Genomic DNA, 14,279 nt, shown 5'->3' with positions numbered 1-14,279 from the left:
GGACCTTTTGAATCACCTTTCTTTGGTCTCAATTCATATATTGTTACAACCCTAATGATGAATTCTCATTAGAAACAATCCAAGGGTTGATTTTAATGCTTCAGACATGTCTTATGGTCTGAAAACAATGTGGTTTGTACAGAACCTTTTCACAGCTCTTTTCCTCTCGGTCAGACTGACCCAGTTGAGGATGGAGCGGGAAAATGCAGAGTCGCGCGTGAGAGACCTGGAGGATCAGCTGGCATCTCTACAGGAAGAGCTGCGGAGAGAGACGGAACACAACGCACACGCAGACACTCTGCATGCGGTACACGCATTACACAGCCAGCCACGGATGGCACTCACACACACACACACACACACACACACACACACACACACACTTAACCTCCAACACACTCAAGCCTTACACACACACACACACACACTTAACCTCCAACACACTCAAGCCTCACACACACACACACACACTTAACCTCCAAGTTTTTAAAATGGCACAATATATGAAAAAAAATATATTTTCATATTCTGAATTTGTGTGTATGCATGCAGGATTTTATGGCAGTACGTGCAGAACTGGCTGAGCTGCAGTTGCTGAAGCAAAAACAGGAGGACCTGCTGCGTCAGAGGGAGCGAGAACTCACTGCTCTGAAGGGGGCCTTGAAGGACGAGGTGGCCACGCATGATCGTGAGATCGAGACACTGCGAGAGCAGTACAGTCAGGACATGGAGAGACTCAGAGCCAGCATGGACCATGTGTCCCAGGTACACACACACAACTGTTCTAAAGAAGCTTTCTAATTCCACAAGTCACAGATGCCTCCATGTGGTAGAAGAGAGTGGCAGCAGTTTGGATGCTGAAACACATTGGCCTGTTTTATCTCTCAGCATCAGGGTTTCAAAATTTCTGGATTCCACTTCATTGTTCACTCTCCTCTTCCCACACTGCCGCCTTCTCTCAGTCGCAGGCAGGAATTGAGGCAGAGCGGCAGCGAGTGAACAGCACAGTGAGATCCCTACAGCAGCAGCTGGAGGAGAGCCGCGAGGAGGGGCAGCACTGGAGAGATCAGTTCCAGAGCAGCAGAGAAGAGTTGCGCAGCTCAAAGCAGGAGTAAGTGTTTCACACACACATATTTGTAATGAGGACTGTACACTTATATGGCAGCATTTTTCATAATACATATATGCTATTTCAATTTGTTCATTTAATGGAGAGCCGTGAGGGTTTATAATCTGTACCTAAGAAATGGAACATCCTTACTGAAGATTGAAATGAGAATTCCTGTTTGCTTGAAATCACGAAATAACAGAGCTTATCTAAGTTTCTTTAAAATAATTGTTTTTTTAACATGCAGTATCATTGATCAGAACATTTGATATTGATCCGAGGACTGACATACAGAAATATCGCTATGTCTGTAAGTGACAGACAATTATTATATTAGTGTCTGTCACATGAGAAGAAGGCTCGGAAAGAAGAATCTTCTACAGTGGTGCATTCTTCAGCATTGGGAATGTTGATCTTGCATGAAATCAGGGTACCAAACACAAGAAAATAAAATGTTTAATGGAAAAAGATGTCATGTATGGACTGCCTGTATGGACCTCCATTCATGATTTTGTAGCTTAGTTATAAATAACTGCTTGCTTTACAGTACAGTGGGGATGCATATATCTTAATGTGCTCTTCTCTACTCTGTCCACCCCAGCGGCCAGTCAGCAGCCATCAGGATTACACAGTGAGAGAGTAGATTACTAACCCCTTCCTCAAACTAGTGTGGTTTTTATTGATTTGAAACCTCTCCTAATAACAGAATTGTTATAGAACTTATCGGAAATGTGATCAGTTAAATATGCTCTTGAGCTCAGATAGTAGCTTTTAGGTTGTTTTGTCTGTTGTTTTTAATCATGTGGGGTTTGCTCAACTTAAAATACTATAGTATGCTTTAGAAAGTGTGTGTGTGTGTGTCTGTGCACAGGCTGCTGCAGGCTCGTTTAGAGAAGGATGAGTTTGAGGAGGAACTGAAGGATGTACAGGAGAAAGTGAAGGTCTTGAAACTACAGATTCCAGACCCTAAACACACAGATTTACTGAATAAGGTACATACTCACTCACGTGCATACACACACACACACACACACACACACACACACACACACACACATCTTTTTGCCATCGCACTGACTCGTATTGTTTTGGTAGGAGCTGGTGAGCTGTCATGAAGGTCTGAAACAGTCCAAATCAGAAGTGGAGAAATTAAAGGTGGAGTTGGACAAGAAAGTGATGGAAATTGTTTCATTGAAGAGGACCAACCAGGAAAAAGAAGCGGAGCAGACCTATGAGCTGGGCAGACTCAGGGACCAATCACGCCGAGACAGAGAGGAGCTTGCTAAAGTACACGAGAAAACTAAACAGGTTTGTAGGTTGGTGACTTAAAATGATGTTGAAAGGATTAGATGAAAGAAGGACCTTTATTGAGTTCTGTCCAGTATAGATACTGGGCAGCGGTGGCCTAGCGGGTAATGAAACACCGTCCACACACACTGCTCCCCGGGCGCCTGCTCACCAAGGGTGATGGGTTAAAAGCGGAGGATATATTTCGTGGCGTCATCGTGTTCTGTGTGCTTCACAATGACAATCACTTCACTCCATTTCTTGTAAAGGCAATGAACAGCTTTACATAAGTTTATCAGCATCACACAACAGTGCACATGCCAGTGAGTGCAAGAGGTTATCAATAGATGTATATAAATAATATATGCATAAAAACCATGAATGTGGTGATGATGATCGGTGGTCTCTCTCAGCTGACTGAGCCCGCGGTAGTGGAGGCTCTGCGAGGAGAGCTGAGCGAGGCGTGTGTGGAGGCGGAACGACTGCGAACTCGTCTGGCCGAGAGAGACAAGGAGCTGCAGATGGAGATGGAGCGTCTTTTGTCTGCGCAGGCAGAGATCCGCTCGCTCCAGCAGCAGCAGGAGGAGCAGGAGTTCGCACACACGCGACTCCAAGACAAAGTCACACGCCTTGACGTGAGTGTGGATGCGGCAGAGAGGGAGAAAGTGTGATGCAGGAGTGTGAGACAGCTCTCTCTCTCTCTCTGTGTAGAACCAGTTGCAGGAGCGTGTAAGTCAGAACTCTGAGCTGGAACAGGAGCTCCAGGGGGAGGTGGAGAAGCTGAAGGTGCAGCTGGAGGAGTCTCGGCGTGGGTTCTCTAACCTGGGTCAAGAGAAGGAGGAGATGTCCTGTCGCCTGGCAGAGCGGGACAGGGAGAGGGACGCACTCCGCAAGGAGAACAACCAGCTGCAGGAGCAGAAAAGACAACAGGAGAGAGCGCTGGACAAACTCACAAAGGATGTATGTGTGTGTGTTCGTGCGGGCACGTCTGGGTTTGTTCAGAAACCTTCATGCTCTTCTGTTCACCTTCCAGCTGGAGCAGGCGACTGCAGACAGCAGACAGGCTGTGGACGTGCTGCAGACCCAACTGGAGGAGCAGCGGGAGAAGAGCCGTCGGGAACAGCAGGAACAGCTCAGACTCTCCCGAGAGCGAGTCAGCGAGCAGGAAAGCACCCAGGCCATACAGCGCTCCCTGCAGGAGGAGGTGAGGGGCAGTATTTTATTTTTAAAGATATCAGATGTCATTCTGATCAATTTTTGTTTTTTTGTATGAATGTTGATCTAGAGGTCAATTTGGCCAATACGTCTGTGTGTGTCTGTGTGTCTGTGTGTGTGTGTGTGTGTGTGTGTGTGTGTGTGTGTGTGTGTGTGTGTGTGTGAGAGTGATGCACCATAGGCTGTTTAAGCTCCCAGCATCTAATTCTTTGATTCTATATTTCTGTATTACCAACAACTTATTCTTTCATCTGTGTTCAGATATTCTGAGTAATAAAATCTGTTTTTGTGTAGCTTGTCCGACAGAAGAAGGACTACATGGCGTGCTCCGAGGAGAGAGATAATGCAATGTTGGATAGGGAACTCCTCACAAACCGCCTGAGACACCTTGAGGGGGAGCTGGAGACACAGCGGGGCACTCAGACAGACAAAAGCAGGGAGATCCGCAGCATGGAGGTGTGTCTTTTCTAGTTGATTGTTTTTTTTTATCATCTGTAGCATCATTATCAGTTCTGACCTCTATCATCTCTCACCTTGGTAAATATCATTCATTGTGTACTGCTGTGAGCTCATTCCAGTTGATGCTGAACTGTCCGAATCGTATAGTACCTCCTCCAGTGAATTTATTACGTTTTATAAAAGATAATGTACAATTATGTTCAGGTGTTATGTTAATGTTCGTTTAACTGTGTGAAAAGGCACATGTGGACAGCCTGAGTGACCACTGGGTCTGTGTGTGTGTTTTAGGATAAGATGAAGCGGTTTGAGATGGAGCTGGATGAAGAGAGGAACACTGTGGAGCTCTTGACTGATCGTATTACCAGGGCCAGAGATCAGGTGACCTGCTCTTGTCTTGACCGTGAGATTACTTTGCTCTATTCTCAAAATAGGTCCACCTTGGTAGAAATTAATATAATAATACTTTATTCAAAAAAATTACTCAAACCAGTACCGGACCAATTGTATGTGCACATCTGAATAAAACACTGCCCAGAACTGTTAAACTCCTAAACAATAATGCTGGCTTGACACTGAACCGACCCCCCCAATAAGGCAAGCAGTGACAGAAGTCAAAATAAATGTAAAAACCCTAAATACCTCAAAATAAAACACAGACACAATTCACAATGCCCAGAATAATGCATCGCCAAATCACACCATGAGAGTTTGGAAAAGTAATCAATCAGCATAGTTGATAGTTGAAGCAACCAGACTTGTTATAACCCCAAGCGCACACACACACACACACACACACACACACACACACACACACACACACACACACAACAGTCCTGCATAGACATAAAATGCATATATACATAAATTTCTTAATGATTTAAATAAATAAATAAATCTCCTAAAACAAACCTTTCACAGACCAATACAGAAACTAACAGCCAAACCCCGAACCCATTAACGAAACTGTTGTCGAGCCACATATATTTCAGTCTCCCAGTGACACAACTCTGCGTGTAATCCGGGTCACATAGTCCAGGAGCCCATGAATTTCTGTTTAGTGCACGTGACCTGTGACGTATTATCATACAGCTCCGGCTGAGCTCCTGTATAGTGTAATGCGACCGGTTCTCGGTTGGTTCCCAGTTCAACACCAGTCAAGCACCAGAGTAGTGGAAATGAGGTATAAGACTAGAGGAAGGGGTATTTTAAAAAAGACTAGCTGTTCTGACATTCCTCTGTTCTCAGATAGAGCAGCTTCGCTCTGACCTCATGCAGGAGAGGTCAAGCAAACAGGACCTGGAGCTGGACAAGAATGCGCTGGAGAGACAGGTATTCATCATTCACATTTTTCTCTACAGCATTATTACAAGGTTTTGACTTAATAATGTGTGTAGGGAAATGTATTTTAACACTTGTAGCTGTCTTTCTTGTTGTTATGATATTACTTCCTTGTTTGACCTGTGGACATACAGTACAGGCTAAAATAACTTTTGGTCTGTACTGTATTATTAATAAATGATTCCATTAATCTGCATAGTAATTCTGTTGCATCGCGCCACGCCTCTTCTCCCTCAGATAAAGGAGTATAAGTCTCGAGTGGCCGAGATGGAGGGACAGTCTCGTTCCTCCTCTGGAGTGTCCCAGCTGGAGGGTCGAGTGCAGGAGCTGGAGGAGAGGCTGCACAGTGAGGAGAGGTGAAGTACAGCAGCACTGTGCCTTCAACATGCATGGTACTACTGCATGTACACCAAGATGCTCAGGTGACAGTTGCTCTGTGTCCTCAGAGAGAAGAGTGCAGCCCTGTCTGCACAGCGGCGTTTGGAGAGGAGAGTGAAGGAGCTGAATCTCACGCTGGATGAGGAGAAGCAACAGTTCTCAGAGCAGAGGGACCAGGTGAAAAAAAGGGACCAAATTCCCTTTTATTTCAAATATGTACAAATATTGATACCCTTTATTAACATTTAATGGATTTTGAATTTGATTTATTGATTAATTAGGACACTGAGTAATTTGGACATGACGTTCATATTTGGTTGTAATAAATACAGTAGAATACTGGCTGAGCTTGCATGCTGCTCTGGGTAAACGGGGCTGGTGTGTGAAATTGTGTGCAGCTGACCCTTCGGGTGAAGGCCCTGAAGCGGCAGGTGGACGAGGGCGAGAGCGAGGTGGAGCGGCTGGAGGGGCTCAGGAGGAAAGCACTAAGAGAGGTGGAGGAGCAGCTGGAGCAGAAAGATGGACTACAGGCCAGAGTCAGCACGCTGGAGAATGAGCTCAAGTAAGCATGCGTGCACGTGCAAGCGGCAGTGTGTCAGTGTGAGAGCAGTTGCGGTTTCAGGAAGACCCCATTTACACCGCTGGGTCTGCAAGGCAGTAGGGTATAACTGACACTTTCACTGATGAACCAATATTCATGAAGATTGAGTAGAAATGAATATTGCGATCAGACTTTTTTGACAGGAATGATCAATACATTTACATTTACAGAATTTATCAGACGCCCTTATCCAGAGTGACTTATCAGTACTTACAGGGACAGTCCCCCTGGAGCAACTTAGGGTTAAGTGTCTTGCTCAGGGACACATTGGTAGTAAGTGGGGTTTGAACCTGGGTCTTCTGGTTCATAGGCGAGTGTGTTACCACTAGGCTACTACCACCCTTACATACAATACAGCAGCACTGCTTCTAAAAATTATGTTTAATCATATGGTAACGTCCATAAGTTGATGACAAAATGTATGTACACACTTAAACTCTCTCTGATATGTGTGTGTGTTCAAGCACACTGCCACAGCAGAGTTAAGGGGATACAGAAATTAATGTGGATCATCTGGAAAAAAATTAGATTTGAAAATCCTGGGCCCAGTTGTTCAAACAGTTAAATCTGGATAAAAATCATCTCATTGCTTTGCTATCCAGGATCTGGTCATTCTAATTTTCTTTTATTATTTTTTCCCCATCTATGAAGCAACACTAGATTGGATCACTTATCCAAATTCAGAGGTTTCATGATTACCAAATTTGGTTTACTAGTGCTTGAAATGGAAGCCATAGTGTAAAGAATAGTACTATGTAAAGAACAACTGGCAGACCAAAAATACCAGCAGCATAGATCCATCAGGAAACAGAATCCCGAAAGGCTTCATGTCTTATTTCCTATGTTATTTTCACAGCACATTCTGATTTAAAGTGGATTTGTTGCACTACAAGACAGCAGCACTAGGGGGCAGAAGTGGCTACCGCTGCAGTTTGATGGTGGACATGGCATGGACCTTTTTGATTTGCTGTATGTTCTTTTGGCAGGAGGAAGAGTCAGCAGGCTCTGCGTCCAGTGCTGGACACTTCAGGCCTTAGCTCAGAGGATGAGGACGATGATGAAGGGCTTTATGACCCTACCAGCATCACCTCCATCCTAACAGAAAGCAATCTACAAACCAGCTCCTGCTGAGGCCAGGTGGGGAAAGATGGCAGGGAGACAGATGGTGAGACTGGCCATGTAGAGACAATGTAGAGACATTGAGAGGACAGTGGGTCAGGGACATGCATTTTGGAGACACTACATTTCATTATCTGTGGTGGATATAGGTTCTTCTGATTGGTTAGGGAGGGTGGGTGGGGCTAGTCTGGAGCTCATATACAGTCGGGTATTCTTAGTTTACAGGAGAGATGAGTTTAGTGACTCGTTTCTGTGACATGTTGATTTGCATAAAGAAGATGGATTGGTGACATCCATACAGGTGAAAGTGTAACATGTTCTGCCGGATACACACAACCTCCCTGGAGGAGTGTCCACAACAGTTACCTGAAGTCCACAACTTCCCAGTTTAGTTTCCTGCTCACTTCGGTGATGAATCTCATCTGATGACCAGGTGAGAAGCACCAAGGGAATGTTCTGCTTCGCCAGGATTATATCTCATGCCAGCTTCTGATTAATATCCCACACATCACATGATTTGCCTTAATATAGCACTAAATATGCTCTACTATAGTTCTCACTGGACCTGGGTTACTGTTTGTAACTGTGACTGAATTTTCTGTATTTTATATTCATCAGCAAATTCTTGATTCAGGGCCACAGATCACCACTATCAGATTTATCATATTTTCTTAAAGACGTGATGAAGAGATTTATGAACAAAGTTCATTTGGTTCACCAATATTGTAGCACTTGTCTCAAGAATTTGAACAATAACATGAGGTAATTACTTGTCTGATTTATTTCTTTTTGAATGCTGGTGAGAGAACTTGGGAAATGTTTCTCTGCATTCTGTACGGTTCTCAGAGTTCCACTACAAAGCCTTATATTGACTGTCAGATCATACTAGTGTGTGTTGTGTCCAAAGGCATTTGATTTAGTCATTTTTATTTGTGTGGTTATTGTTTTAACGTTGAATTAATTTGTGAATGTCAAATTTGGCATTTGTGTAATTTTGAAGGATCTTTGTAGAAGTGATTATTTCTCTGTCGATTTACCTGATTTTCATACATGAAGAATAATAATTGTATAGAATCATTGGAATTTCTGTACGATATATTTTTACAGTTTAAATTTATATTCAAATAAAATATGCAAAAGACAGTACAATTTTGTGTGTGTATAATTGAGTGTTTCAGTTTAAGCCTTAAACCGTGGTCATACGCTGTGTTCTAGATTGGGCTCCCCTGTGAGCAGCTTGATAAAATCAAACTATTCACACGTGCTTACATTCATGACTTAACCAATGCCACATTGGTATTTGAAGTTTGTGTGTGTGTGTGTGTGTGTCATGTTTGTAGCTCTTTGTTGGTTGCCAAGTGGTTCATGTGTAAAGCATTTGATCCATCAGTGCAGAAGAGGTCTGTGTCACCTCAGGTGTTGGTCTTTGCTGCACAGAGAACAACTCACTGAGGGGTGAGAAGCAGAGGGGCGTAAGTGACATTTCATTTTACATAACAATCAACACAAATATGACCCAGGTCATAATGTACTGACTTCTCAAAAAGACTTCAGTTGCTCACCTCTGCTAAAAATCTCATTTGTATCACTTCATGATGATGATGACAACAGTAATAATAATTTGTTCAGTTTATGTAGCTCTTTAACTCAAAGCCAGAGCGCTTGGTATTGTTAGTACCACTGATGTGCAGCTAGACAATGTCTTACCATGAACTGTGACCTGAGGACTAAGATACACTATCAGTCAAAGGTCTGGACATCCCTACTCATTTATTTTTCTTGCATTTTTTTACATTGTATAACTGACTACACAGGACTATGAAATAACACACGTGAGGTTATGTAAAAACACTACAGCAAATGAGGCAGTTCAAGCTTTGCGTCTCTCCAAATCAGGGAGCTTTTGCTGCGATGGCAGCATTTCACACTTTCCACCACCTTAAAATGGACAATGAGACAGGTTTCAAACTGTCCTGAAGGTTTATACTGAACACTTTATCATTCACTCATGTTAATGAGCCTCTCATGACGTGCATTTTGATGATGACAATAGTGAACAAAGCAGCCATGAAGGTAAAAATAGGCAACACTGAAGAAACAGATTCTTCTAACATACTTCACTTTCTCCTGATACAACAAATACTAATTATGTCTCTTACATTGGATTCTTCCAAATGGCCTCGAGCTTAGTCTCCATAGCCCCCACAGAGTAGGGGCGTCCAGACTTTTGACTGGTAGTAGTGCCTCCGCATCCCAGGCCCCTTGATCTAACTCCACCTGTTGGCTAACCTGACACACCTTCCTGCAGCCAAAAAAGCATTACATTAAAACATGCAGCGATTTACCAAAGCAGCTAACAGACAAGGACTGACTTTTAAACTTTAGATGATGGGAGACATAAAGAGTTTTAACTTTTAGTAATTACTGCTGGTAATTTATACAATACACACCATCCGACCGCTAACTGAGTTTTCCTCAGCCCATATTTCTATGCGATTGTTATTCTTTTTTTCTGCATTTATTCGTGACTATGAGCGTTTTAATGTTGCAGAGTATTGCTGCTATGGTTGGAATGTGGGTGGTTTCAACATTAATCCGCCTTGGGGAGTTTCCAAAAGCAGCCGGGTTTATCTGATACGTCAGGTTTTATGAAAATGATCATCTCAGGTAGACACGATGACTGTAGGTAGACAGGGTGTGTTAGAGGCTTCTATAAAAGGGAGTCAGATCTTCATGCTTATTCTAGTCAGATTATATGTTGAAAATACTCTCATGCTGTCAAACACATGACGTATTATGTGAAACATTTACTCATTTCTTTTCTTTTTTTGGCCTGTCAGTTAACAGAGTTGACACATAAAAGTGTGAATGTATGTGTGCTGTAATCATTCAGCCGACAGATACATAAAATTTTATTTAAAAGTGCAAGGTACTAATAATACAAGCCATGCTCAGCTGCTCCAGACAATGTGTCTGTGGTACGTGTTTGTGAGCCCTTATGTGTAACCCTGTAACCCAGTGCACACCTGTGTGTGTGTGTGTCCACAAGGTTTCTCCATGTAAGCGGTTAATAGTGTTTGTGAGGAGCCACTGCCCCGCCCGCCTCAGGACATGAAGTTAACCAGGCCATAGACATCCACTCATTTCAGCAGGAGATACGGATGTGGTCTACCGCATGTTAGTAGACCTTTTCTTTATATTTTTAAAGGTTATCCCACCTTCACGAAACCATATGAGTGTATGAGAGTCTTGGACCGCTTTAGTGGTTGGCATGAACTGACACATTGTTCTGAGTTATGAAAATTCACGTGGACACATTGAAATGTCATCAAAGCCATTCTTCTTCTCTACTGAAATACCTGCGATATCAAATAAATTAGGTTTTAGCGCTGATTGCTATAATTGAATTCCATTAACAGTCTACTGTCAGTGGTCAGCAAGTTCTAAATCTTTTTTAATGAACTGATAAAGAGGGATTTGGGATTCTAAATATTCATTAAAAAAAGTCCCTATGAAGAATGAAATCTTGCTCATATTTTCTTTTGTTTCTGCTGTGTTCTTTACCTAAGAAATGGCTGATTGATGAAGTTCTCCAGGACCAGTGGGCATGTTGTGATTGGTGTGTGTGTGTGTGTATGCAGGGAGATTCTTCAGAAGGGCTCAGTTCAGGGTGTGTGTTTACGTCAAGGACTTGACATATGTTGACCTCGCTCTTTTTACACCCGGCCATGCAAGCAGAACTTGTCTTTCTTCTCAGGTGGCTGAGAGCTGAAGAGAAGTCCTTCTTGATCCTGAACAGAGAATGAGCCACACCCATGTTCGGCTGGGTCCCTGTACTCTAGACGCTTGTGCTACTTTAGACCTGAATCCTAATCTGTAACTACTGAAAGAAGGGGGAAAAGTCCAAGTCTCAGTGAATTCTGTAGAACTTCCCCACCTGCACATGAGGAAGTGTGTGTTCGTTCAGCATTTGCCTTTTTCAATATTGTCTGAAGAATTATGAATATGCAAATATCAGACATTAACTAATTTTTATTCCTACAAATGTGTACAAATGTGTGAGTAGAAGGTCCTGTGAGGCATTGCTGACTACTTTATCAGCACATCCCATACGCAGGGTCCGGGTCGACTGGCCAACCATCCTTGCAGCGTGGCAGGGCACATTGTCTGGCTGAAAGAGGGGGGGTCAGATACAAGGTTTGTGTTGGGGGCAAACATGGGACAGAAGTAACAAAATACTTCAAATGGACTGCAGTGATTGTCATTGTGTTACACAGCACACGGTGACACAAGAGCAGTGTGTGGGGACGGTACCTTGATCAAGGAGAACTCAGTGGCACTTTGGCGGCGCGGGACTTGAACCTGCAACCTTCTGATTACGGGTCAGCTTCCTTACCCACTAGGCCACCGCTGCCCAGTGTGGCGATAGAAGAAACTGAGAAAGAGATGATTAACAATTTTAAATAAATGGAGCATGATGATGGAAACGATATCAGCTCCAGGCTGCTGGTCATCGCTCAAGACTGAGACTGTCACCTCAGGTCTCGGTTCATTGGTCAGTCCATGTCCCTTGTTTATTTCTGGCTAATGACAAAATAATACGCCATTTGACAAACTCGAGACAAACTTGACACTCCTGTCTAAGGCTCTCGTGTGTGTGTGTGTGTGTGTGTGTGTGTGTGTGTGTGTGTGTGTGTGTGTGTGGGGGGGGGGGGGGGGGTTACTGGTGGCCGTGGGTAGGTGTGTCCCCTGTGTGTCCCCTGTGAGGGGCTGCATAGGATGAATAAAATGATTTTTCTACCCGTATTTGAGTCCGAATGTAATGCTGTGCCAAATAGGACTAATTATTTTTGCTCCCAGTGGTGTGACTGGGGTGGGGCGGGATGACGTCACACATTCTCTGGGATCAGTAGGCGTTTTCAGACATGATGTCATAATCACACGGGAGCGACAACAAGAAGCTGCTTGCCCCGTGGCTCTCCGTGGAAAACGGGAACAACAGCGTCACAGACAGAAACCCGACGCCCTGTCCGTTTTTCGGCGAATTCTTCGCGCCTTACTTGGGGAAATAAAGTTTGTACTTTATTGTTCACAAAGTTTGTAAACTTTTATATCAATTCACCCCTCAAGATAAAGTCGGATAAGTCGCGCTTGCTACGTCACGGTCTCGCGGGGGCGCGCTGGATGAGTGACGTGACCGCAGGAGGGGACAGGAGGGACACGCAAAACCTGCCGCGCGCACACAGCACTTCACGTCCCAGCCGGCACCTCGTGGTTCGACCCGCCGCGTGTTTTATCCGGTTTTATTTCCACGCGGGAAGATGAACGGCGTCACGCGGAGTCTGTGCACTTTTGAAGACCTGAGGACAGAAGACAGGCTGGTCAGTCGCTATACTTTTAATGTGTGTGTGTGTGTGTGTGTGTGTGTGTGTGTGTGTGTCTGCGGGCGGGCAGCAGATGCTTAATCGGGTTAATGATCCATTTATCTGACGTGTGTCGCTGCGGGGGTGACAGGTCTCTTTACTGGTGGCCGCTGGCGCTGTCATGTAAAAAGGCGGGTTAATGATTGACGCGATGGCCGTGGATGAGGGGTCAGAGTTCACGCACCTGCCCTATATTTAGCTTTTTTAAAACTGTAACTGTACAGAAGTTCCTGTAGGATGATGGGTATGAAAATGGATTGAAATCGTTGGGGTTTCTTGCTCGGAATTCCTCTGTCCGCAGGGGACACCCTCACCCCCTTCCGCTGTTTGTTGCATTATGGTGGCAGGAAACAGGAACATTCCACACCATTCTATAGCAGGTGACAGACGAAAAGTCTTATTATTATATTTTCTAACGTAGAAATGAATTGTCGGCAAGTGCTGATTTATTCAAACCTGCCATCCCTGGACCTTGTGAGATGTTGGTCATCAGAGGCGAGTCAGCGTCAACGTGTCGGGACGAATGTGATGAGGAGACACTGGCCAGGACTTTTAAGATTTATTTTCCCAATCTGGATGGCCTCACACGATCCTCCTTCTTACTCAGATACCTTCTCCTGCTAGAGATTTACACTAATGAATTATTATAACATCTGGCCTTGTCTTTGTCCTGGTCTTTGTCCAGGACGGTTCCCCCAGAGACACTCAGGGTTAAATGTCTCGCTTAGTAAGTGGGGTTAAGTGGGGTTTGAACCTGGGTCTTCTGGTTACCCCACTAGGCTTCTACCACCCAGTGGTTCTCCATCAGAGAAAATGTGAACTGTTCCTCACACGTATCTGGAATATTATTAGTGAATAAGTGTGAATATGTTTTGGGAGCATCCGTGAGTGTAGGTGTATGTACAGTGTTTATATGTGCGGTTTATTTGTACGGTTATTACGTGCGAGTGTGAATATGTTTTGGGAGCCTGTGAGCGCGGGTGTAGGTACAGTGTTTATATGTGCGGTTTATTTGTACGGTTATTACGTACGGGTGTGAATATGTTTTGGGAGCATCCGTGAGTGTAGGTGTATGTACAGGGTTTATATGTGCGGTTTATTTGTACGGTTATTACGTGCGGGTGTGAATATGTTTTGGGAGCCTGTGAGCGCGGGTGTAGGTACAGTGTTTATATGTGCGGTTTATTGTACGGTTATTACGTATTGGGAGCATCTGTGAGCTTGCATGTGTGTACGGTGTTGATTCACCTCCAGACGTTACCAGCTATTGAAACTTTTACCAATACAGCAGCGCAAACGAGAACAAAAAATCCTTCCTCCACTTGATCTGTCTGCTCGTTCCACCTCTAAA

At 44.1% G+C, this 14,279-nt stretch overlaps 2 protein-coding genes across 3 annotated transcripts in view; both read left to right on the top strand.

Annotated features, from left to right (window-relative positions):
• The window catches only part of cgna (cingulin a), a 28,152-nt gene extending 20,503 nt beyond the window's left edge, over positions 1-7,649 (top strand). The window contains exons 7-21 of one of the 2 annotated variants that reach the window (XM_028976188.1): positions 175-307; positions 553-765; positions 963-1,111; positions 1,980-2,100; positions 2,204-2,416; positions 2,809-3,030; positions 3,107-3,355; positions 3,429-3,599; positions 3,905-4,066; positions 4,358-4,447; positions 5,315-5,398; positions 5,645-5,763; positions 5,854-5,962; positions 6,184-6,347; positions 7,373-7,649. In XM_028976188.1, coding sequence (XP_028832021.1) covers positions 175-307; positions 553-765; positions 963-1,111; positions 1,980-2,100; positions 2,204-2,416; positions 2,809-3,030; positions 3,107-3,355; positions 3,429-3,599; positions 3,905-4,066; positions 4,358-4,447; positions 5,315-5,398; positions 5,645-5,763; positions 5,854-5,962; positions 6,184-6,347; positions 7,373-7,517 — 2,344 coding nt within the window. In that variant the 3' untranslated portion in view covers positions 7,518-7,649. The remainder of the gene's footprint in view (positions 1-174; positions 308-552; positions 766-962; positions 1,112-1,979; positions 2,101-2,203; positions 2,417-2,808; positions 3,031-3,106; positions 3,356-3,428; positions 3,600-3,904; positions 4,067-4,357; positions 4,448-5,314; positions 5,399-5,644; positions 5,764-5,853; positions 5,963-6,183; positions 6,348-7,372) is intronic. The other variant, XM_028976189.1, reaches the window with a different exon arrangement.
• A 4,808-nt stretch (positions 7,650-12,457) lies between these two features.
• Positions 12,458-14,279, top strand: part of tuft1a (tuftelin 1a) — a 10,718-nt gene continuing 8,896 nt past the window's right edge. Inside the window, exon 1 of the mRNA XM_028976190.1 lies at positions 12,458-12,886. Coding sequence (XP_028832023.1) covers positions 12,827-12,886 — 60 coding nt within the window. The 5' untranslated portion in view covers positions 12,458-12,826. The remainder of the gene's footprint in view (positions 12,887-14,279) is intronic.

The sequence above is a fragment of the Denticeps clupeoides genome, chromosome 4 (genome assembly GCF_900700375.1).
Source record: "Denticeps clupeoides chromosome 4, fDenClu1.1, whole genome shotgun sequence".
Classification (NCBI taxonomy): domain Eukaryota; kingdom Metazoa; phylum Chordata; class Actinopteri; order Clupeiformes; family Denticipitidae; genus Denticeps; species Denticeps clupeoides.
This window is presented reverse-complemented; position numbering and strand designations above follow the sequence as displayed.